The 26,724-nt window shown below is 39.2% G+C and overlaps 1 protein-coding gene across 2 annotated transcripts in view; it reads left to right on the top strand.

Annotated features, from left to right (window-relative positions):
- CNTNAP5 (contactin associated protein family member 5) overlaps window positions 1-26,724 on the top strand; it is a 773,538-nt gene that overhangs the window by 359,836 nt on the left and 386,978 nt on the right. For both annotated transcript variants that reach the window (XM_045559127.1, XM_045559128.1), the window contains exons 5-6: window positions 1,597-1,800; window positions 11,158-11,342. In XM_045559127.1, the coding sequence (XP_045415083.1) occupies window positions 1,597-1,800; window positions 11,158-11,342 (389 nt within the window). The remainder of the gene's footprint in view (window positions 1-1,596; window positions 1,801-11,157; window positions 11,343-26,724) is intronic.

Genomic DNA, 26,724 nt, shown 5'->3' on the forward strand with positions numbered 1-26,724 from the left:
CGTGCCATGCATGATGGCATTGCTTTGATGCGCTGTCACTTTACATTTAATTTTCACAGCAGTCTTCTCCAATGGATATAATTATCCTGATTTTATAGATGAGGAAATCAAGTCTTAGAGAGGTAAAGTTGCCCAAGGTGACCCACTAGCAAGCTGTGGCTGTAACAGCTGGAAATCCATGACCTTATCTGTCCCACAATCCCTATTATAGCATGGTTGAAGCTGTGGTATATAGTCTCCCTTTAGTTTGGGTAGAATTCCAGTTTAGACAGTAGGTGTAGCCTCACTGATGCGGTGGGGTGAGGAGGTTCTGAGAAAGGTGGGCGTTTGTGAAAATCTCTATGTATCTGAACAGTTTCATTTTATGGTCGAGGCAGTCATCAATGATCTTTCCGTTATAACTACTTTATTTCATAGGAACAAACTGAGATTTTGTGTTTTAAAACTAGCTACAGAAAAGTATGATTTTATTTTCCTTTTTCAGAATTTCAGACTTACAAAGAATGTTTCTAGATCTTTGGTCAAAAAAAAATACTTAATTTATCATTGTGTATTCTCAAACTGAGGATTTTAATTGCTTAGTAAATAATGAAAAATTGACTTTTCCTGGGTACAGGGTTTCAAATATGAATAATTCCACCCCCTACACAGACCCATTCACCACCACACCACCCACACAAGATGGTTTACAATGAATCTGTTTCAAGTTATAATTAAATAGCCTTACATTTTTCCTATTATAAAAGTAATAAAAGCTCACTATAAAACTTTTTTACATAAAAAATAGGAAAAAGAATGTGAAAATAACCTATGATAACACTTTCCAAATAGAGTCCCTCTTGGCAGACTCTGACATACATTTGTTAGACATGTTTATATACGTCAACTATGTAAGTTTATCTAAATCATGATTCCTTGGCCTTCTCTTTTTTTTTGGCTTTAATAATAATGAATGGATATTTTGTATAAAAACACTAAAATGATCTATATCACCAGCATGGGATAAAGCAGGGATGACAGAGATGCAACAATTTGCCTTCTCTGTTCAAATACCAACCATTTTCTGCTGAACCTGGAAGGAGTCTTAGAATCCTTCCCAACACAGAGTTCTAGGAAGACAGTACTATTCAACCAGAGTTGGAATAGTCGATGATATCTGTTTTTCATCTGTAACCTTGAGCCTGGGATGAGGAGATCAAGTAATTCCAACTGTCAGAAGCCAATTAATAAGGAGGATAAATCTTGAGAGATTATCATAAACCAGGCATCTGGCACAGCAGACCTGACATAGGTAGTTGGGGTATTCTTACCCTGTCTCCTGCAGCAAAAGCTGACATACCACAAATGAGAGTCTCTACTTCCAAGCTGATGATCATTTCACTTTGACTCAGTGTGTGGTGGTTACTCCTAAATGAATAATTCCCCTGCATCTAATTAGGTTGGGTGGGGTCTATATGCGTCCTGTTGAGACCAGACCTTCCAGATCTCAAGAACATTTCTGTGAATTAGACAACATCTTTCTAGCGTGGGAAAGGGAACAGCAATCATGAGGAAATGCACTGATCTCTCTCCCACTACCCGTCTCTCTGTGCCTAGAATCTGACGTCGCTGACTTTGACGGCCGAAGCTCCCTCCTGTACAGGTTCAATCAGAAGCTGATGAGCACTCTCAAAGATGTGATCTCCCTGAAGTTCAAGAGCATGCAAGGGGATGGGGTCCTGTTCCATGGAGAAGGTCAACGCGGAGACCACATAACCCTGGAGCTCCAGAAGGGGAAGCTCGCCCTGTACCTCAACTTGGGTAGGGTTGGGTTTTGTCTCTTCCCTTTTCATGTTGGACAATGGGAAAGTCCTTTATGTAGCAGGTCACAGTTTCTGACACTTCCAGACAGGTCACAGTTTCTGACACTTCCAGTGCATCAGGTGAAAGTCACTGGAGCACAATCTAAGTGATATATTTTTCTTATCCAGGTGGAGGCAGAAAAATGACATATTGTGAAATGTTTAGCATTTTTTGACACAAGATAATGTTGGTATACAGAGAGAGCTGCAAGCTTATTGTTATGTATTTATTTATCTATCCACCTATTTACTTATTTTAGTAATTCAGACCCTAAAGTAACTTTAACAAGTTTTAATACACATACATATTATAAGGGGACTTGCTCACAATCTATTCTATTAGGTACATTTATGAAAGTTAGGTTTCAGAGGAAAAATGAAGGAGAAACATTTTATTTGCTCTGGGGTTTTTTTTTGTTGTTGTTGTTTATTTGTTTGTTTGTTTGTTTGTTTGTTTGTTTTTGAGGGGAGAAGGGAATGTTATGTGTCAAGAGACAAATATAAAGTTCTGGGCATTCCCATGATTTTTAAAGGGAAATTCTGTTTACTTTAAGTGCCCCGGCTGTGCCAGGGTGAGCCCCAGACTTACCACATGCCAGTGAATTCAGTACAGAATGTCCTCCTGCCTCCTGCACATTTAGGACACGGGCCTCCTTCTGTGGCTTGGTATCTGTCAGGGTCTGCTTCACGACAGGCAGTCCTGAGTTCATGGGTTGTAAGCAACTCCCTAATCCAGGGAGGAAGGAAAGGGCCTCGGCCTCCTTTATGTGATCAAGGGCACCTTTGAAGGAAGGGTAAGCCAAGTGCAGAAGGCAGGGAGCACTGAGAGGGAGGGGAAGAGCGAGGGAGAGAGAGAGAATTCAAGTTAATGGGCTAAAGAATGATGCTGGTCCAATGAAGGAGGGAGTTTTAGTTTTTCCCTCCCCAGCTGAGGTGGAAATTCTAGTAGTGTTTTCTTGAGTGACAATTCTCCAGTGTGCAATGTATGTTCATTATCTAATCAGTAACTCTGCAATTCAGAAATTTAGGCTAAGAGTGAAGAAGTTCGCCGCTGTGGCCAGCTGCTGAGAAAGGTGCTTGGAGACATACAGTGAGCGTTCTTTTTAAGTGACGATCTTTGCCAAGTCTCTGATTTACATTATCTAGTTACCCTTACTGTGTCTGACTTGGGCAGAAGCAGTTTTATGGTGAAATTTTACTAGGTGGCTCTTCTTTGACTACTTTTTTTCAGGGTAGAACATTGATTTTTCCAGAACTGCTTAATGGGAAAGAGATTTCTTCTTTCAACCTATAAAGGGGTTGGAAATGTTCCCCCTTCCCACTTTTTTCACATCTGATTCAAATTGCCCATGGTAGTCTGCCTTCTGCAGAATTACAATAGCCTGAACCCAAACCTGCAGGTGGAGAATCAAACAGCGGAGATATTACGTGACTGGGGAACTGCTGTAAGAGCTAAAGAGAACATCAATAGTACATGCAGGTCACTCATCCTTACATGAGTCCAGCGCCTTTGAATTGCGGCAGAATGTTTGTGCAATCCCCAGTACGTACAGCTGTAGTGGGGTGAGACTCCTGGAATAGAATGAACATGCACAGAGCACGGTGCGCTTTGGGGGCCAAGTGCAGGGTTCAGATGCTGAAGGGCCATATTACACGATCCACTCATTGAGATATTGGTGAAAGTTCCTCACATTCTCCAAAGAATCAAATGAACATTTACATTAGCTCTTTTGAAATTCAGGCATTCGAATAAGCCAATTCACACATGCTTATGAAATGTTTATCATGTTTCTAGAATTGTACTAAATACTATGGAAGACTTTTTTCAAGTTGTCATTTTTTTGAGAGCTCCCACTTAGGCATTTCCTTAAACATTTTAGATATATATCCCATTTAAATCACAGGACAGTCCTGCCAGCTGTATCCAAACCTATTTACAGATGAAGGAACTAGTGGTCAGTAACGCTCCGTCAGCCGCTCAAGGTCACACAGCTGCCTGGCTGTAGACCTGAGATTAGGACCTTCTCTAATTCTACCCTAATGTGCTGACATTCATCACTAAAATGCTATAAACCTTCATATCGTTGGTTTTCATGTTTGCAATTTGACAGACACTGCCAGGTTTTCCTCTGTGGAGGCCATACCTATTCGAATGGCTGCTAGCAATTCACAAGAGTTCCATTTGCTACAGGCTTGCCAACAAAATATGGCCTAGCTTTAAAATTTTGCCTGTTTGATAGGTTAGAAAATGTATTTATGAGTAATTTTAACATGCATTTCAGTGTCAAGCAGTCAATATTTGTGTGGTAAATCGTGATAATGGAGAGATCAGTATGGGACAGAGGAGTCCGGGACTAACGCTGGGTTAAAAGGAGATTTGATTATGAAGAGGGCAGGGAGGCAGACATTTCAGACAGTGTTGACGGGATAAGGTGCACCACGTTTTTCATAAATTCTATCATTCATGCCAGAAAAATAGGCTGAATAAGTACGTTAATTCAGGCATTAAACTTGACACAGGGGGTTAAAAGTGGGATTTACCAGTCTCTATTCTCAAGGAGCTCCCGGCCTAATAACATAATTATTTCTATCTGCCTTCTAGCTTTGTGATATTGATTAGAAACAAAATAATTGTGCATCATCAAAATCATATAACATAAATGTATTCAGATAGCATTTTGCAAAGTCACAGAAGAGGGACACAAGGTGGGGACCAGAGTTGAGCAACAACAACTAAATCTACAGAGTATTTTCAGTCAATAAAATTTAGAAATTTTTTAATAACTAAAGACATGTATATCATTACGTTAGCGATACATGGACATTTGTTCTGGTTTGGGGGCTAAGTCACTGGGACACACTGCTTCCTGTCAGCTTCTTATTTTCATCAGGGGGTCTCCCTTGAGTGAAGGAGGCCATTCATTAGCTCTGCATATGGCTGAGCAAGGGTGGCAGGGGGTCCTTGATGACACTGGCTAGCCTATGGAGGAGGAGGAGGAATTTTCCTTCTTATTCTACACCGTGTCCACCTGTTGGTGTTGCCCCATTTTCCTTTTCCACAGCTTTCTCCTTTCCAACCCATCAAATTCTTTTCTGAGACCCTCCACTCCTACTAAGCTACATAGCGTGTGTGGGTCAATGGTGGAACGCAGATAGTAAGAACATGAGAAATGAGGGACAATGGAAGTATCATTTTGTCCAGTAGGAGTGGTGGAGAGAATGTTAGCTTTGCAGCCAAATATTGTTGAGTGATAACCCTAATTCTTGAGTCCTTGCATAAGTCATGTGGTTCCTTGGAGACTGAACTTTTTGAAGAGTTGTATTCAGGAATAATTCATACAACGTATGTAAAGTGTTTACCTTGTATGATAAGCTTAATAAATACAAGTGAGTACCAGTATTGATCATCTGACAAAGTAAAGGGGGAAGGTTGATTCTGCAGGTCGGATGGAGGCAGGCATCGGGAACTTCCCACGAGTAGCCACCTATCAACGTAAATCAAACCCTTTCCAAGATGCTTTTTTTTGCTGAATTACAGTCTTAAACAAGAGAGTTTTCATCCCCTTTTTCTCAGGCTATCTGAAATTCACAGATTGTGCAAGTTAAAGTGGCATCTGTGTTTGAACTGTTAAGATAAGTTCAAGAAAGAAGATTTAATCAAACAAAGCATCTGGGTGAAAACTCTGCAGTATGCCTGCCCTTTACCAGAAAGAATGAGTTCTAAGTGAGAGTGAAGGAACTGACATGTTTATTCACAGCATGTTGAGGTTAGGGGTAGGAGGATAAAAAAGATAAAGTTAGAAATGTTTTGCAAACACATCAAGATTTCTATTAAAAATATTATATTCTTTAAGGCCTTGGGAAGTACTTATATTTTTTCATTTTAACTATCCCTCAAAGCACATGAAAACAAGTTTTTATTTAATTAAAAATAACTACTTTCTTTAAATGTTCCTGGCTCAAAAGTTAACTTCTACATAGTTTTATTAATTTTTTTGTTCTTCATAATTCCTCAAGTTTTATCTTGCCTTAACAAATTAAAAACTAATAATCAAACCTTAAGTGCCACTGAGATAAAACTTGAAATAGATATTCCAAGACGAAGAGTTTGATAATTGCTTAAAAATTAAGTTTTTATTGTAATTTCTAATAATGGAGATTTTTAGGTAAGATGGAACATTCCCTAGAACTACCATCCTTTTTCTTCATAGGTACAATTCTAACCATTCTTCTTAATGAATAGCAGAGATTTAGTTTCCTCAATTGTTTAATCAAACCAAGATTTATTCACCTTGCTTTAATACAAGATATCTGAGTGTCAGCATAGAATCACTATGGAGAGGGGAGATGAAATCCATTCATGACTGCCCGTTTTTGATTAATTAAAAAGTAACTTGTGATTCAGAAGCTATTCAATACTTTACACATCACTTATATATAGTTTTCAATCAACATGCTACGCAGAATGAGGATTATGTTTTCAATGAAGTTTATGTATTTTTCCCATTATCAGAAATATTTATGCTCAGCCTAAAACACAGGAGCCCTTGGGCGTGGTGGTGCATGCCAGTAATCCCAGCACTCCAGGAGGCTGAGGCAGGAAGATCACTTAAGCCTAGAAGTTCAAGGCTGCAGTGAGCTATAATCAAGCCACTGCACTCTAGCCTTGGTGACAGAGTGAGACCTTGTCTTAAAAAAAGAAAGAAGGAAGGAAAGAAAGAAAGAAAGAAAGAAGGGAGGGAGGGAGGGAGGAAAGAAAGAAAGAAAGAAAGAAAGAAAGAAAGAAAGAAAGAAAGAAAGAAAGAAAGAAAGAAAGAAAGAAAGAAAGAAAGAAAGAAAGAAAGAAAGAAAGAAAGAAAGAAAGAAAGAAAGAAAGAAAGAAAGAAAGAAAGAAAGAAAGAAAGAAAGAAAGAAAGAAAGAAAGAAAGAAAGCAAAATGCAGGGGGAAAAAATTAAAAATTAAGGTTGTGGTGAAGGTATTCTTGAGTTTTTTCTGCACATACTGCTTATGTGTGCCTTTTCCACAGTTGTGTTCAATCTGTATTTATACTTTTCCATTTTTATGTATTTTAAATTAGTGTGGTATACATCATAGAATATTTTATTTGTTAAATGTTACTTTTTATTTTATCAAAAAGGGCACTCACTACTGTGTACACTTCTGAAATGATGTAAGTATTTTATGAATACCATTTTGACAGCTGTATAATATTCCATCTAGTGATTCTATCTAAATATATTCAAATTTTTTTCCTCTTTCAAAATTATTGAATTATTTTTAAATCACTTGCCATTAAAAAATTTTTTTTACGACATTTCAATTTTTCTTAGAATAGATTTCCAGACAGTGGATTAACAGGTAAAAAGTTATGAACATTAAGTTCCTCAATACTTATTGACAAATTTTTTTCCAAAAGACTGGTAAATTTAATTCCACATTACCTTCAGGCAATAAAAATACTGGCTTAGTAAATGAGCAATGTAAACAAAGAGCAATGTTTATCAATTTTTGAGGAAAGGTCAACAAATTGCTTTTAGTATTCATAAAAATTTCATGAGCTATTTGCATAAAATGATAAGTGTGTTAATTAAGTTTATGGTTTCATTATATGCAGAAATAGTCACTATTTATTTAAGAAGATGTATTTTTATTTCCCTAAAGTCTCAAAATTGTGAGGAGTAGAATTGTTGGAACCACAGTGGTAAACTTTCTGAGCCATAGTCAGGACCCAAGAGAGGAAGGGCTGACTCTAGAGCTTGGGGAGAGTGTGGACAGGGCCCCCACTGCTGGCTCTGCTTCCTACCACCCAGTGTTCAGTGCCATTGAGATGGTGGTGCTGATGGTGGCAGTGCATGCCAGGGGGGTATGTTGGACAACAACCAACTTGAAAACTTACTACTGGAAGGTTCAGCATTTGAAGATCCTGAACTATGTGTTGAGAAAACTTTGATTTAATCAATTTAACAAACCACCTCATCCAATTTGGTAGTGTTTCTCTTTATATTTGAAAGTTACACACCCTATTTCCTTAAATAAAATTACTTAAAGGTTTTAAAATAGTAGACTTGAGACAATTGGGTAGTCATCTCAAAATATAAAGTAAAGGTAGAACTGTGTCTCCTACCATACATCAGAATAAATTCCAAATGAAATGAAGTAGAAGAAAACTTGAGCAAATTATTCAATGATCTTAGAAGGAGGAGAACATTTTAAACTATAATATAATACAAATCCAGAAGCCATAAAATAAAAAAGTATATTTATCAACACAATAATTAACAAATCCAACAAACAAACCAATAAAACAGAAAAACCATATTAAAAAAACAAAGAATGGCAAAAAGTTATTGCCAAAATTCATATTAAAAGGAATGAGCTAAATACAAATTGGTAAAAAAAAAAAAACTGATAGAAAAAAAAATCAAGAAATAAGAGAAGACAGTTCTCAGAAAAGGAAATGAAAATGAAAAGATTTTTAACCTTATTCATAATTAAAAGAAATGCATATTAAAATTACTCAGAAATACACTTTTTTAACCTATCAGACAGGCAAAATTTAAAGTGAGACTATATTTTGTTGGCAAGGCTATAGTAAAAGGCCCTCTTGTGAATTGTTAGCAGAAGTTTAAATAGCTATAGCATCTATTGAGGGTTATTTGGCAGTGTCTGTCAAAATTGCAAACATGACAACCTTTGACTACCAATTTCTCACCTAAGAATGTAGGCTACAGATACGCTGAACTGTACAAGATGCCATCTATAGGCCGAGTATTTCAGCAGTTCTAAATATCTAAGTTAGACAGAAAAATCTAAATTGTATCAATAGTAAACTGGTTAAATAAAATATGTATATCAGGCCATGGAATACTCTGCAACTGTAAAAAGGATGGGAAAACTTTATATTTTGACAAAAGAAGATTTCCAGGATAGATTACATAAAAATGGAATGCTGAAAAGAAATATGCATTACATTTTACTATTAGGATAAAAAATTAAATGAGGGGAAATAAAGAAGTATCTTTCCTGGATTGCATATGCCTAATTTTTTTCTGGAAGCGCAAGCAAGACCTTAACAACAGTGTTTACCTGTGAGTAACAGAAGGTGACCAGATGGAGGGAGGGAGGGAAGGAGGATTTGGTAATGTATCCAAAACGTTAAATAAAAATATAATCAATTTGACCTTACTATAATTAAGTTCATATTCTGAAGCAGGAATCTTAATGGAGAAACATATTAAAACATTTTATTTTACTCGATATTATTATTGGCTCTATTAAAGAACAGCACGCAGAACAAATAAGTGGGGAAAAGGGCATGATTCCTTTCTCCATTTTTTTTTTCTTTTCATGTACGTGGTGACTTGAATTTTCAAATATTTAATATCTTGGACTTATTAATAAATCATTGTTCATTTTTTTGTCTTTCTCTTTTTAAGGGAAAAAAATGAGATAAACATCAATTTCAAAGTGAAAACTCCAATATTAAACTGATCTGACTTATTACTTAGAACCAGTAGTTTATAAGGCAGACTAAGTTTCCTTAAAGGTGAAATGAACGGTGTATCCTTGCGCACAAAGCCCTGGGTGATGGGAGCCAGGTCCCAAGTCCCTCGTGCTCTGCACTGAGGTTCCCCCAAGAGCCTGGCACGTGCTCCTCCTGCTGTACCCGTGCTCTCCTTCTGGTCCGGTCTCAGCCTGTGCCCGCTGTGTCAAGAGGCCTCACACTCCCCACCCTGCATTTCCACGGTCCCCACACTACGGGCCGTGCACCATCAGAACACTTCTTATGGATTCATTTGTTGAGCTTCTCCCCATTAGAGAGGGGAGAATACCTTTAAACTCTGTGTCTCCTTTATCCATCACCTCTCACTGTGATTGATCAGTGCAGGAAGATTACAAGGCCTTTTTATGGAAGGAAGGAAAGAAAGAAAGGAGGGAGGGAGAAATTAAAAAAATCCATTAATTCATTAGCATAATCCAACAAATGGTTGAGATCTAAAAAGTCGTGGAGCAAACAATGAATAAACCAACAAAATAAAGTCAGCTATTAATTCACCAGCTGTCACTTTCTAATTATAACAGATCTGATGCCCCCACCCCTGCCGTATAGGAAGGAAGCAGCGAAGAGCAATGCAGCGATGGGAACGTGGCTCAGGGCCAGACCGAGGAGGGGGTCGCAGGCTGCAGAGGAAGAGGCAGCGCCTGCGCCCGCACGTCCCGCTGCTGAATAGGCTGCGGCTGCGGGACAAGCAGGTCCCGGGGGAGGGGAGAGAGACATTTAGCTTTAGTTACTAAGGAACTCAATACATAAAATATTTTTAAAATTGAAAATTTATGCATAAGTAATAATTGTTTATCTTGTCAAGATTGAGGCAAGTTCCACTGGGGAAGAAAAAAGCTGTCCTCTTTCTGGTAGAAAGGTACAGTCAGGGACTCCCAGAAAACTGGAAGAGGGGGAGATGGTTGGGGACCCAGGTAGTTTTAAATGAATAAATGAGTTTCCACCTGAATCGCTCACAGCCTCCCAAGGGCGTCTTCTAAGCTCTACTTGAGCTGAACCGTCCACACTGTGCCTCGTCCCCCGATCAGCAGCTGCGGCCAGAGGACAAGGGAGCAAGCAGACTGGGACTCGAATCCTGACTGCACCCGAGCACAGGTGCCCGCACTAAGTGCTGTGCACCCCCAGGACACTTTTTATGTGTCCTAACCTCCTTGAGTCTCAGCTTGCTTATTTGTAAATAAGTAGATAATTATTCTCCCGTAGAGGATTAAAGACGGGGGTTATAAATTCCTACTTAAGTGCTATGCATACAGTAGGTACTCAACAATAGCAGCTAGAGTGGCTCTTTCCTCGCCTTTGCCTTTGCCCACAGACTTACCTAACCCAAAGCGCCCACTGTCTCCCCAGCCGCTGTCCCAGCCTTGCCCTCCTCCCAAGCACAGCTCAGGACCTGCCCTCCCTGCGCAAGAGCCGTGCGTGCAAACTCAGAGAATGTGTGTGATTTACAAAAGCGAAAATCCTTGTTTTCGGTCTTAGTCGTGCAGTCATTAGGCTATAGCTCCTTTTATTATTTAATTGTTCGAGTCCTGAGAACAGGCCGCTTCATGTTGGCAGGGGGTGTGTGTACCAAGGGAACTAGAATTTGATCCTGGAATCTCTGTGCAAGGCCGGCTGTTCCCTCGCAAGCCCAGCACGGTTCTTGGCCTGCAGAGACGACACCCTCCTTCTTTACCTTCAGGACACGGAGAGCTGGCCTCTCTCGCAGAACATTCTAGTACTCCAGACACCATCCCGCCTCCCTCCCCTTTTCACAGATGACAGCAAGGCTCGACTGGGCAGTGGCCCGCCCTCGGCCACCTTGGGCAGTCTCCTGGACGATCAGCACTGGCACTCGGTCCTCATGGAGCGGGTCGGCAAGCAGGTGAACTTCACTGTGGACAAGCACACGCAGCACTTCCGGACCACGGGCGAGGCGGATGCCCTGGACATTGACTATGAGGTGGGTTGACTCTCCCCGCACAGCCCCGGGCTCTTGCTCAAGAGCAGTGAGAAAACAGTGAGCACAGCAATTGGAGAAGATGTGGGGCACTGAGTCTCTTACCCTGAGACTCATCTTCGCTCCACAGATGCCAGACAGCATAGGGAGGGGGCGTCCAGAGAGAATCCGAGCAGCGAGCGGGCCGGGGGGATGACAGGGTCAGTGCAGAGAGCCCAGGACGTATCAGCTAACTGTGTGCATTTGAAAATCAGCAGGTCTCCTCACTTTTATTTTTTTTCCTGCTTGTAGCTTCCCTATGTCACTGTCTAGTCTCTTGGTTACATGCAGTCATTCCCTTTTTAAACAATGACTTTGATCAGCTGAGTTAATGGAAGATATAGAAATTATAAACAAAATCTATGGCATATAACACCTGCACTGTAGGCAGTAGTCTTTAGCGTCCATTCTGATGCAGACGTTTGACTAATACACAAGCTGTTTCTCCCCTGCTGTTTCACAGGAGAGACACAGGGAAATGAACCAGTTCTGCAATACAAAGAAGGTTGCAGCAAGCCCTGAAAACTGGCAGCCAAGAGTTAGCCATCCCTGCTAGCATTCAGTTCAAGAAGTGTATATGGTGCCCTTACCATATACCAGGTTCCGTGCTGGGCAGTAAACATGAAAAGATGACTGAGGCAGAGTCCCTCAGAGTTGGAGAAGTTTGCAGTCTGAAACAAACCATTGCAGAACAAGAAGGTAAAAGCTACAGTGTTGCGAAGCCCTGGGCACAGAGGGCTCAGAATATATTTCATAGAAATTTTATATTTATACAATTACATTCTTACATAATGTATATATTATAATTATATGTAATTATAATCATATATTTATATGGGGAAAGGGCACTTGGCTCAACCTAGAAAAATGGCAGAAACATTATATGTTTATATAATGTTCATATTATAATTATGTATAATTATAACTATATATTTATACAGAGCAGAGGGCACTTGACTCAACCTAGAAAAATGGCAGAAGACATCACTGCTGTGTCTGGAAGGAAGAGCAGGGCTGTGTGATGCAGGAGGTCAGGCCAGGGCACAGCGCACGACACGTCCACACAGTTCCCAGTAGTTACGGGGTGTAAATAAATAGGCCCGCGGTGTGTGTTGGCGTCAGCTTGTATCCATGCATGAGGGCCAAATGCTAGATTTTCCAAAGTTTTGTGACGTGGCTGGTAAACACAGCCATTATTAAAAATTAAATTATATAAACTTGCAGTTAAATAAAATAATTTAATAGTTGATAAATTCATTGATTCCTAATTATTTTACTTTATGATATCTACATGCTTATCTATGCATCGTTTGTCTGCATGTGCTCTTGAGGTTTGTTATAACTCCCATGTCTGTGCGGTGGGAGTTCTCCACTGGGCCGCTGCACACAGCTCTTGCAACTCCGGGTTCAGGGACATGGCTCTGTAGCTTGACAGCCGCCCTAGTGGGAGTATTTACACTACAGAGATTGACAAACACTACGAATCGAGGTTTGATTTATTGTTTTGTGGATTGTCTAGACCAAGGGTCAGCAAACTACATGCCTGACTTGAAGGCTGTTTTCTTACAGCTTGTAAGTTAAGACTAATTTTTACATTTTTTACATTTTTAAAGCCTGTAAAAGAAATAAAGACATAAAAAACAAGAATATCTGACAGAGACTGTGTGTGCCTACAGATAAAGGAGGCTCAGCAAAAACATCAACAAAAGCATCCTATAAGAATCAACTGGTTATATGGAATTTACAGTAAAGATTATTGTATATTTTATTATTATTCATAAACTGTGTTCTACACATTGTTTATATCAATAAAATTATCCTGTGTCTATACACACACATACACACACACACACACACACACGTGTGTCTGGGCGTGTGTGTCCATGTCCCAGCCTGGACAGCCTGTTAGGAGACGGTTTCAATCACTCACGGAACAGATAATAGAACCGTGGAAGTGGAGATGAATAATTGGAAAATCAGGGGCTGACTCTTTTTTTTTCAATCACTGTCATGAAAGTAAGAAAGATCCTTTGATCTTAACCTCAGTTTAGTATACTGTGGATAAAATATGCCATTCATTAACTCCAAAAAAGGATTTGTCACTCTTTGACTCAGAATACAAGATAACAGGTACATGTTTTTAAGTTGTCAAAAACTGGAAATCTGAATATCAGTCGCTCTCCTTTGTCAGCTTGTTTAATTGATTGACAAAGAACACACACAATATTGGAATTATCTCAAAGTAAGTAAAGAGAAATCATTTATGAACTTGAAGACAACGATAAGAAAAACCCATACAATCATCTTTAAGTCTAGTCATTGCACCTACATACTTTCCTTCTAATGTCCTAGAAGATGGTTCTAAAATTCACACTGTTGCCAGATTTAACATCTATTTGCAAGCCTAGATCTGCCTGCCTGTGGTCTCTTGTATGGAATCCGTATGAGATCACAGCTGAGTGACATTGTAGCAAAGGTGGTTAGCATTTAGGGAAACGAAATCCAATGATGTCATTCAATTTACAAGGTTGGAACTGATTTCTTCAGGGCAAGCATGAATGTCTTGGTGCTTTATAACAAATGCTCCATAAGAAAGAAACACCTTGAAATGTTCTTCTGAAGCAACCTCTGCTTCAGGGAACTCAAGCCTTTTCCCGATTGCGCAGACAGCTCGATCCAATGATCATAAAAGAAGATGGATTGTAACAACAGTGTTGGACCTCGGCTGCACTGGAAGACAGGAATTATGTGCCAAGAGAGGTCCCCAGCCTTTGAAGATTCACCCCGAAGGCTGTGTGGAGAGGAGAGAGCACTGGGGCAGGAAGTCCGTGTTCTAATCACCACCTTACCACTAACTACTTGCATAAGCCCAGGAAATGAAAGCTCCTCATGGCAGTAACCCAGAAGCAAAATTGCACTCCTGTTGGAAGAAACAGAGCTGAACAAGTTACCTACCTCTGCGGTCTGTTTTACCCCAGTGTTGTGTATTGATCAGAATCTAGGTTGCTGATTTGCTTTCTGCCATGGGCCCAATGAGCACATATGAGACCTGAATACCACCCTCCGGAAGGACGACTGAGTTCATGCCCTTGTGTTCTGGTGAACCGTGATCAGAGTATGTGCTACTCTCCCATGCACTGCTGTACCCTATGGAATTTTTATATCAGGGCTAATTACATCATGCGAATCTGTGTTCCTTTTCAAATTTACCATGATGTGGTAATATTTAGCAAGAAAAGGTGGTAGCTTTCATTCTTCATCTTAGACTACCCTAAGGGTATTAATCTAATGACATGATGACATTCTATGAGACAATTGTATGAGATTTGCTACACTATAATGTATGTAGGTATCAGCTTCCCTTCCAGCCCAGAAGGCAAACCCAGACAAGGGCTCACAGAATCTGCTGTCAAAAAAATAAGAAGCAGAAAGAATGTAGATTCTTTACTTCTCATTGGAATGTCTTCCCAGTTCACATCACTTAACCTATCTGACTTCTCCAAATGCTGTAGAAAGACTGTAACAGTTCACTTTACTCCCAGCCTGGAGCAGAAGTGCTTTAGAAATGAGATATTTTTAGGACCTTAGTCCTTCTCTGACATCCTTATAATCCATGAAGTCTTTTCCATTAAGAGTGCTCAGTGACCCTGTTTTACATAGCCATTTTATAAGCACCCAAACTGATAAAAACATGTTTTTAAAAATATCTGAGTTACACATTATCACTTCATAGATACTGGAAAAATATTTTACAAAATATATTTTAATAAAAATTCTTAGTTAGAAAAAAAAATAAAACTAACCCAAGAAAGTACATTAAACTAAAATCCCCAAACATTTAAAAATGCGTATCTATTCACCTGTCTTCAGAAATAAGTTTTATGGAAACTTTTTAAAAATTGGGTGGGGAGGTGGGGTATAACCAAAAAAAAAAAAAGAAAAAAATTGAGATAATATTTTTGTAAGCTAAGAGTACTGGAAGGTCTTCTAAGTGTGGCATTAATTCCAGAAAACTAGAAAAATATATGAAAAATTATGTTGGTATAAAATTTTTTACAAACCACATGACCTTCCACAAAAACAGTATATATATATACATATATATATATGTACATATATATATATATAATGACATCAACATCCACCAAATAACTTGAAAAAAGCATTTAAAAAAATCATAGTTTTATTAATTAAAATAAAGTTCCTATAAATAATTTTTAAAAAAACACATAATCCAATAAAAAATAGGTAAAGAATATGAATATATAAAAAATACAAATGGCTCTCATCTATATGAAAGTATGTTCAACTTCACTAATAAAAAAAGAATGCCAATTCATGCTGCAGTATTTTTAATTTAGATTGCCAAGACCAGCATTCTATAATAAATCATATTGGCATGGACATAAAAGAACCAGAACTACTTCATACATTGTTGATGTACTGTAATTAATACAGTATCAAAGAAAAGGTAATGCCATTCAAATATGGAAACAAATGCTCTTCAACTCAATAATTCTTTTCTAGCAAATTATGTGCCCATTATTAGGAAATGTATGCAAAGGAGTATATGCTAAGAATATAAAAGATTAGAAATTACTCCAAAATCCATCAGAGTTAAAAATTATGGTAAGCCTCGTGTGGGAGCAACTCTGTCATGTTGTCCAGTGACCTTGCATGTGTCCAGAGAGGCCACACAGCCAAAGGCTAGCACCACGGCTGACCTGAGAGCCTTGGCGGGAGCCCCCCTAGACCTTGAGAGGGTGGAGGCCTGGGAGGAGCTGTTCTGAGGCCCTATCTGTCCCTCTCTCCTCCCCCACGCCCCCAGGGAGGCCATTAGGTTTCTCATCACCTCCCAGATTCTAATGAGGCATGGGGCGTCTACCCTCTCAGAATAGAGCACGTCATATAAAATGCCTTAGCTACAATCTAGAATTGGGTCCTCATTGAGGGGAATCCTGCAGTTCACACTGTGGTCATCTGTCCCCTTTTGTTTAGATCTCGTCCTTTTTGGCATGTGGGACCGGGACCACGGCAGCGCAGTGTGTGACTGTTCTTTCCTTTGCTGTCTTTGCAAGTCAAACACTGTCTGAATCTAAGAGCGACTCCTTCGTCTTTACCAGTCCATTAGCCAGGCCTTGGCCTCGGGCTTACCTTGTGTGCAGGTACTTCACAAACCCTCACAAAGTGCAGTGCACTGACTGCAAAGAATGAGGCCATCCTGGATGTCCTGATACAGAACTGTCTCCAGTATAAATGTTAAATGAAAAGAAAAATGAATGTGCAGGGAAGTGTAAACAGTTTCTGTGTTTAAAAAACAGAAAAGAACATATAAACTTGGAAACACATATAGGCAAAGAAATTTCTGGAAGTATACTAAAGCACCAGGTGAGACAGGATCTCAGAGATGGCGATAAAGGAGGAAGGAAGGTTTATCTTTTACTTTTATTTTTACTTTCTCTTCAAGTTTTTTGAATGTTGTACCACCTGCAAAAAAGTATTTGAAGAAGAAACCTAGGAAATAGAATGTATGACTTAAAAGGCAATTCTTATACTTGATACTAAAATGGCATGCTCTAATTTATTTTTATGCATAGTTTTTTAACACTTAACACATTATAATATATAATTAAATTTACTTATTTTTTAAATTATCTACTCGTCATTCCCACCCCAGTCATAGAATTTAAGCTCATCATAAAGGTTGAGATTTTCTTCTTTACTTTCATTTATTTCTACAGACTTGTGTTTGGCACATAAAACACACTCCATAAACATTTATTGAGTAAGTGAATGAATTTTCTTTCTGTTAATTATAAATGATATCAATCCATGCCCTTGAGTAAATGAATGAATTTTCTATGAGTCATAAACAATATCAATCCACACCCTACTTGTCTTTCCTTAAGGAGTTCCTGGCAATTTCCCATGCTCAGAGGGCAGCCCTCGCTGCTGCCCTTGCCTTTGTTTGGCATTTCCTGGTGGACACCTCCCTTATACTTCAGACATGATTAAAGGACTGGCCAGACATAATAAAACTATTTATTTGGTGATCAAAATGACTACAGATCATTAAGGAAACTGTTTTCCAGATTATGTGACAGTATAATTGTTATTGATCCTTTTTCCTTTGCAAATTCAGTTGCAAGGTTAAAGCAGAAGGCCTACATAGAGAAAACTAAACTGAAAAAAAATGAAAGGAAAATGAGTAGATGCAAAAGAGAAGACAGACGGAAAAACACGGAAGGAAAAAAAAGAGTTTCTATTATGTATGGCATTTTGTGATTTTGTTTAACCCCCAAAGCAGCCCTGTGAAGGAGGTTATCATATCTTATGTCACAAATATAAAAGCAAGATTAAGGAATGTCCTAATCCTATTCTCCAATAGCCAGCGAGTAACAGAAACAGCATCTGAGCCCTGGTCTGTGTGGTCGTCCAACCCGAGAGCCATCTGATGACAGGGCCTTCCCTCTGGGGGAGGGAGAACCAACCCCCGAGACACAAGCACAGACTCTGGGGCTTATCCAGGCCTCTGCTTACAGACAAGGCTGCAAATCATGTTACTTGGTGCCATCTTTATTTCTAGTTTTAAATTTAAAATTGCTGTGATTTGTCGACTTGCTAATTTTATATATTTTCAAGTTTTATTGTAGTGAAATGGCATAGAAAGACTTCTCTTGTGTTTATTACAAGTAAATTAATTGTTTCAAATATGATGGAGGGACTATCTCAATACCAGGAGTATATAATAAAAATCACTGTTTTTATTAACTTGAACTAAAAGAGCAAATGGTGCCATATCTTCTTGTTTTCTATTAGAGGGATGATAGTGGGTTTTAATTAGCCTGCCACTTCTAATGGAAGTGGCTAATAAGACATTTAGAGATTGGCTAAATTTGAGCCAAATTACTACACTAATTACTATTACTAAATTACTATAATCATCAATAAAATGATATAAAGTTAGCCAGGCCCAACTCATATATTTGTAGGGCCTGAGGCAAGAGTACAAATGGAGAAGCACGTACCATGGATCTAAATATTTAAAAGTTACAAATCAACCTAAGCAACTATTGAATAAAATATGCTCTACGCCCCTCCCGTGACAGATGTACCTTCACAAACACAGCCCACATGTCCCAGCTCTATCCCTGCTTCAGAACAGCTGCCCTTTGGCCACTCCTCAGATTGGGGAAGAAGACAGTGCAGACCCTCAGTGCAGTTTCAGAGTTGCTGAGGCAGCAAACTCTGGGGCGCTGTGTGGCAAGGTCATGGCCTACAGGGCTGGGGGCAGCTTCATACAGTCATCCCCCTTGTCTCACAAGCATCTTCCTTTGCAGGACAGGACGTGACAGGAGGATGGCCACCATGGGGCCTCTAGGACTCCAGGTCCATGCCAGAAGCCCCTCTGGCCTCAGGGTAGGGGGTACTGAAGTTAGGATTTCCATTGAGCTTTTTGCTTCAGTACTGAAATGTGCATGATTTAACCCATTGGCCAAAGAACCTAACATAAAAATAATGTAAATTCACTCAAACAAAAAATTATAAAATATATGTTAGGTCATTTGGGTTGTGTCAGGTCCTAATGTCTGTGAATCTGTGAAAAAAAAAAAAACATATTTAGAGAAAAGAACCACAGGCCTAGCAGTTAAGCAGAGTTGGACCAAGAACAACAATGACAACATTGATAAAAACAATGTCCTGAATACAAGGGGTCTTCAAAAAGTTCATGGCAGTTGCATATTATGAAAAAACTGTGCATGAATTTCAAAATATTTTTGCACCAAAATGAACTCATGTCAGAAAAGAATCTATTTTGGGGCATTAAGAAGTAAAGAGCTGCTATCAGAGGGACATGAATTGTGCTAAAATTGAAACAAGAATAAACATCAAATTTATGGTGAAGCTTAGCTTGTGTGGAAGAACAGGGAAATCACTGATGCTTTATGAAAAGTTTATGGAGACAATGCCCCCCAAAAATCAGCAGTTTCCAAATGGATAACTCATTTTAAGAAGGGACCAGACAATGTTGAAGATGAAGCCTGCAGCAACAGATCATCCACAGCAATTTTTGAGGAAAACATAAATCTTGCTCATGCCTTTTGAAGGGAGCCTATGATCAACAACACAAATGATAGCCAACACCACAGACATCTCATCTGGTTCAGCTCACTAAATTCTGACTAAAAATTAAAGTTCAGCAAACTCTCCACTCAATGGGTACCAAAACCATTACAGCCAGATCAGCTGCAGACAAGAGTAGAGCTTTCAGTGGAAATTTTAAACAAGTGAGATCAAGATCCTGAAGCATTTCATCAAAGAATTGTAACAGGAGATGAGACGTGGCTTAACCAGTACAATCCTGAAGAAAAAGAACAACCAAAGCCATGGCTACCAAGAGGTGGGCGTGGTCCAGTCAAAGCCAAAATGGACATGTCAAGAGCAAAAGTCATGGCTACAGTTCTTTGGGATGCTGAAGGCATTTTGCTTGTTGATTTTCCTGAGGGGCAACGAACAATAATATCTGCCTATTACGAGAGAGTTTTAAGAAAGTTAGTCAAAGCTTTAAAGGAAAAATATCTAGGAAAGCTTCACCAGAGAGTCCTTTTCCACCATGACAATTTTTCTGCTCACTCCTCTCATCAAACAGGGGCAATTTTGTGAGAGTTTTTTGATGGGAAATCATTAGGTATCTACCTTACAGTTCTAATTTGGCTCCTTTTGACTTCTTTTTGTTTTCTAATCTTAAAATCTGTAAAGGGCACCCATTTTTATTCAGTTAATACTATTAAAAAAAGAAAAGTGTTGATATGGTTAAATTCCCAGGACCCTCAGTTATTTAAGGATGGACTAACTGGCTGATATCACTGTTTACAATAGTGCCTCGAACTACCGGAGCTTATGCTAATAAATAAAGTTTATGTCTTTCATTTTTATCTTTTAATTCCATTTTCCCACAAAAATTTTTAAGTCCCCTAGTGAACCCCCTGGTGCAAACCCTGATAGTAAGTATATTGAGAACATAGGGTTGCTCTGTCAAAGAAAGTCAGAACAGCTGATTTATACTGTTGAGAAAATATTGGTGGCTTCCTCTGCCACCACTGCATACCACCTCTCCTTTTGTTCTCCTCGGGGCTGCAGCAGGTCACCAGATAGCATGGGACAGTTTGCTCGCTTTGCCTGAGACCACGGGGCAGGCTGCGCCAAGTTGCCCAGGACTGAGAGGGTTCTGAGGGTGCAAAACTTATTTTAAAAATGGGAATGTTTCAGTCCAACTGGGACAAGTTGCCACCCTACCCTGGGGCCTGCTTCATTCAGAGGGTTACTCAATAGGATGAGAACTAGAGGAACCAGGGGGAGCCAGTGTGTGCAGCAGGTAAGGGACGGGGCTCTGGACTAAAGGACCTGCAATTCCAGCTCCTCCACCTTGGGGCTGCGAGGCCTCGGGCAAGCTGCTAAACCACTCTATGCCATCTTCTTTTTTTCCTCTCAGTGGTAAAATGAAATAATTAATAGTATCCAAGTGAAAGTTTAGAGAAAAACTAGTCAAAGTAAGTTCTCAGCATGGTGCTCAACACATAAAAATAATCTGACTAAAACAAAATCCCATCCAAGAGAGAGCCCTGAAGGTTACACTAGAGAGGCCAAACCCAGGTGGAGCGTAAGGGGCAGCAGTTGGGCTGGGTCACCAGCCAAAGCCAGACTTTCTTGGGAGGGGTGGGAACCTGGCCGCAGGGCAGGAAGCCAGGTGTGAGCATAGGTGCTCTGTTAACAGGGAGGACAATCGAGGCCAATACTGCCTCCTTTCAATGCAGGACTGTGCCTGCGTAAGACATCACTCATTGTCTTCCTCCAGCAAAAAAGAAATAGGACGATTATTATGTAGAAATAAAGGCATACTGGAAAATTGTGAAAGAATAGATTATAGAAGCAATAAAAAAGAGATAATATTTACTTAAAATGTAACCGATTGCCTCCTCTCAATATGTGACTCCACAGTAGGGTCAGGAAGAAGGCATCATGTGCACTGTGAACACGGTGCAGTCATCGGCCCGGAAGTTCCAAAGATGTGACAGACTGAGTCATGGATCCAGCCACACTCACTAGAACAGAAGAAGTTTTATGAAAATGTGACCCTGGGCAAGATTTGGATTACCATCAACCCATGTGGCCTGTATACTGTTTTTCTTTCTTCATTTTTTAATCATTTGAATTCAGGCTAATATTTAAAAATCAAGAGACTTTACCAGAAAAATTGGGAATTCTTGGCCTCATTTCTTTTTTTTTTTTTAATTTCAGAGTATTACAGGGGTACCAATACTTTGGTTACATAAATTGCCTTTGCACACCCCAACAGCTGTGCCCATCCCCCAGACATCACACACCGTGTTGGTTAGGTATGGATTTACCCGTCCCCCCTCCCACCTGCCCCACACCTGATGAATGTTACTACTATATGTGCACATTAGTGTTGGTCAATTAGTACCAATTTGATGACGAGTACATGTGGTGCTTGTTTTTCCATTCTTGTGATACTTCACTTAGAAGAATGGGGTCCACCTCCATCCAAGATAACACAATAGGAATCCAAAAGAAAGCTGGTGGCCTCATTTCTAATAGTAGAAATGCATCAACCCTTTACTACTGTCCCAAAGGCCAGTGGTGGGATTTTCCTCCTGAAGGGCCATGAACTGTTTTTTACAGCTCAACAAACACCCAGCAGTGCAAGTCCTAAAGGTTGAGAAAGAAGACAGCAGTTTGGATTCTTTATCATACCCCTTCGGTTACAAAGTGGACTGTCAGAGCAAAAGTGAGACAAATATTTACAAACGAGAAACTTCAAAAATATCAGAAATTCAAGTCAGATACAAAGTGGAATCTTCAGAAAAGGAAGACTGCCACCTTTAAACAGGGTCAAAGAAACAGCCAATAGGGAGGAATGAACTCATTGCCATGGAAGTCACATCAAAGATTGAAAAAGAGACAAGTAAATACCAGAAAGAAGAAAAATAAGATCAAAGGAAAAGAGAGTGGCAGATTCTGGGACCACATGCATTTAACATCAAAGCAAGCTTTCTCAGGGGATTCGCCCAGTCGAAGCCCATCTATGACAACAGCAAATCCAGCAGGTTACCAAAGAGACCCTGTTGTCCAAGATGATGAGGCCATGAGTGAAATTTTGCAATCCAATATCTGCTTTTGTTGGCCACTAAGATCAATGAAGGGCACACCATGCAATTTGCCAAGACCAAGCAAACAAGAAAAGTAAGAAAAGAAAGAGGCTAAATTGTCAAAAAGGATAATAAGACAAAAGCAGATTGGAAGAAAATTGCTAGTGATCTTTTTTATTTTATCCAATTCAACAAATATTTGTTAACTCTATGTTTCAATCATACATCTTGGAATTACATATTCAAAAATGAATAAGATATCTGTGCCTTTCAGAAACTTTTTTTCAGAGAGATATTCCAAAACATTCAACATACGTTTGTTCAGCACCTGCTGTGTACCAGGTGCCCTCTATGTGCTTCAACCAGGTGAATGAAGAGGACAAGGATTCCTGTCCTTGTGGAGCTTCCGTTCTAGCAGGAGAGATGAACTATAAGCCGGAAATGTGACAAGCGAGTGAATGATGTAGTGGGAAGATGACGTATGCTATGGGAAGAAGAACAAAAACAGATCAGGGTAATGGGTTTAGGAGTTCGGGGATGGAGGGAGGATGCTGCAATTTTAGACATATGGGTCAGGGTAGGCATCACTGAGATGGTGGCCTTCGCGCAAAAACTTGAAAGAAAGTCAGTTTTCTTTGCTGCTATCTGCAGAGTGCTGGCTCACGGCATTTCTTGGGCTTCCGTCACCTGTCACCAGAGGCCACAATAATCCTCCTGGATCTAACCTCTGCCCTCTAAGTGCAATCAGTGACATCTTCCTAAAGATGATTATTAATTTTCTACTAAAAATCCTTCAGTAATTCTCTATTCATCCCAGCATTCAAAAATCTTGTCACATGACTCCAACTTATCTTGCTCATTTTATTTATAACTTAAAACTCTATGGTTTCCTTTTCTTTTGGTCACTTGTATGAGTATCATCAGCTACTTTTTATTTTCCAGCTGGGGGTGGGGATCCTTTCTATCACCCTCCATAGTTTTCTTCATATATGTTTCTGTAATGCGATATTCCTGAATGTTTTCCTAAAAATGCTGCTATACTTTACACTCCAATTCCATACTTGCTTTCCACAGTCATTTCCAATCCCTCCTCCTCCTTCGCTTGCATAGCACAGTCTGTCTCTGTACTGCTCTTGCCATACTTTGCCTCCCATCAATCTGCTGGAGGACAGGTTTGTCATTAGTGTCTGGCCCACGTTTCCAGAGAGAAGAGACAGTGTGTGATTTATCCTTAGTTCCACCACAGAGCCTGGAATCATGGCTCACAGAAAGTAAGACCTCAACAGCTACTCAGGGAACTGAATTTGTATCAAAAAATCAGAATTAATGTTTGCAAGTGTTTCTGAGGGTTGATAACAGCATAATAAGAATAAAAGAGTTTTTTATTAACTTTAACGGAAAATTACTGGTGGGATAAGACAAATTTTGTTTGGAAAGTCTATGGCAACTTAGTGAATGAGCACATGATCTAATGGAAGCTGGTTTCCAGCTCTTGTCTTCCATACACTGAGGCCACTTCATACAGACTATGCATGCTGAAATATAATATCTATTCAGTATCAGCAATATCTGTGGCATGATGAAATATGTCAGAGTCCAAGTAGAAACATATATATTTATATCATTAGCATCCTCAACAATGAAATCAGTAAAAAAATTAAAAATTAAAAAAAAAAAAACAAAGATTTAATTTGGGGCAAAGATGTACCAAATAAATTTGTACAGAAGGAAGGCATGAGTAGAAAAATTACTACCTTCAAAAGTAAAAATTAAGATCAAAAAATAAAGGCTGTTGTAAAATAACCATTTTGATCCCTAATTAAGAACACTTATACTAATGATATGTGTGTAGCACATGAAATATCAATAAATGCAAAGATAAAAAACTTTTTAACATTTTACGCTACATAGATATTGGTTCACGCTGCCCTGGTGTGAGCAGCAGGAAGCCGAGGCCTTGAAGCCAGGCCCAGAAAAGCAGCTGTTGGTTAACCAGTGAAGCTGCAAGATGAATGAACTAATGGCCAGAGTTCAAGGAGAAAAGCCACTGTTGGAAATTTGGGACATGGGCAATCAGAGGCCAGCTGAACCAAGTAGGAGAATAGCTTGAGAATGATCAATATGCAATTTTTGCAAGGAATGGCTACAGTGATTTGGCCAGCCTGGTTCCTGCATAGCAGTGACCCTCGCATGGATGGCTTGATGCACAGAAACACAGTATAGAGCAAGATTTTAATTTTTATTATCAATGTTTTGATAAATCAGATAAAAATATGTATGCAAATGATCTAAAAATATGATTATTAAAGGAATTAAGAGGGCTACACCGTGTGTAGTCCACAAGTATTTATGAAATATTTAGAAAAACCAATAGTTAAGAAAACATCAATATATGAGGCAAATTTCCCCAGTCTAACTTATCTGATAATAGACTAAAATCTGTAATTCTACAGTACAATTATAACCTCAAATTCTCAACTACTTGAAAAATCTAAAAATATAAAATAGGTTTAAAATTCACAGTCACATTCAAATGTGCATAAATACAGTTTTGTTCTTCTCCCTAACTGGATTCAACATGTTCATTAGCCTCTGCTTCTCCTGGTGGCAGAAAATCTAACCTTGATGAATAATAGCTACTAATGCCTACTTATGAGGGAGTGAATTATTGTGTAATTATTGGGGTACATTGTGATTTCCTCTTTCTACTTCTTTCCTTGTCCCCAAGCAGGTCACTAGCTGGGTGGTTTGCATGTTGTCCTGCATTGGAGGAGGCATGTTATTCACTAGTCTTACCAAGTTTAGAGGGATGAAAATCAACTCTCCGTTTCTGCTGCTCTTGTCTGTGATACCTGCAGTGGCGTATGGCTGTAAGGGGTAGTCACTTGGACTCTCCCAGACATCCAAATCCAGCTGCCAGCCCTCAGCACATGTCCTGACAGCCTTGGCGCATCCGTCCCCCTCATCCTGCTTTCACAGGCCTGGGGACCCTCCCAGCCTCCCTCACACTGTGCTGGACTGACCAGGTCTTGTGAAGCAGCCCTTAGGCTCTTCTGTTGCCACTCTCCTCGCCACTACTGATCTGTCTCACCTCTGGCTCTTTTGCTCTGGGGCCATGTGGAATTTGAGACAACTCTAACAGGCCTGCAGCCATCACAGGTGTGGGAATCTGGGCAGAAGTACCTTTCTGTGTTTTCCAAGATCTAGCCTGTGACGACGTCTGTCTACAGTCATCCAACCTGCATCCAGTTTCAGTTCCCCAGAGAGAACCAGAGAGCAGGCCCCACACCACTAACTGTGTGCTTATTCCCATTGAATTTCTCCAAACTCTCCATTCAGACTACGAGGAGGGATAGCTTCCCTTGGTGCAGTAGGAAATTGCAATTTTGCTAGGTACAGTATCCTCCATGCTATTTGACTCCTGACAAAGCCCTCTATTCTGAATCCTTCAAGCACTGCTTGTTGCTATTTAAAAAGACAGTGGGTTCTTTTCTATTTTTTCTAAATATTTTCCTGCAACCAGTATTTTCCTAAATCATAACTGAGTGAAGTAGAGCAATAAAATTTTTCTTGTAGAAATTGAGGAAGGTGGCCAACATGAAAATAAAAAAAAAATCATTAAATACTTAAAATTATAAAAATGAATAAGTAAAAGTAACAAATATTCAATTGTATTTATAATTTTCCATTACAAATTTGATTTATGCAAAAAATTTTCAAGTCAAAAATGTATCCTTTTTTAAAAATGAAATGACTCAAATTGAAAATTTTTGACTACTAAATCAACAAAGAAGATTTTATAACTTATCAAAGAAATATTTTTATAAAATATTTGTGGAATTAAGTTCATTACTAATTTCAAACTTTTCAGATTATTTTCTAAGATTTATGAACCATTCTTACATATAAAACTTCTTAGTTTTCCTTGAAGTCTAGACTTGATCTAAATACTTGACAAAAGAAAACTAGAGCTCAAACTCATTTATTTCTTAAAATATGAATGCATATATCTCAAGGCAAATGAAACACGTGAGTGGTCAAGAAGAGAGAATCTGTTAATTTATGATGTAGTAATACAATTCAACCCATTAGTAGATTAAACAAAATATCCTATATTCTGTCAAATGGAGTTTTGAAAGACCAATTGTTAAACTAGTTTTTCATTCCTATTTCAA

The sequence above is a fragment of the Lemur catta genome, chromosome 8 (assembly GCF_020740605.2).
Source record: "Lemur catta isolate mLemCat1 chromosome 8, mLemCat1.pri, whole genome shotgun sequence".
Classification (NCBI taxonomy): domain Eukaryota; kingdom Metazoa; phylum Chordata; class Mammalia; order Primates; family Lemuridae; genus Lemur; species Lemur catta.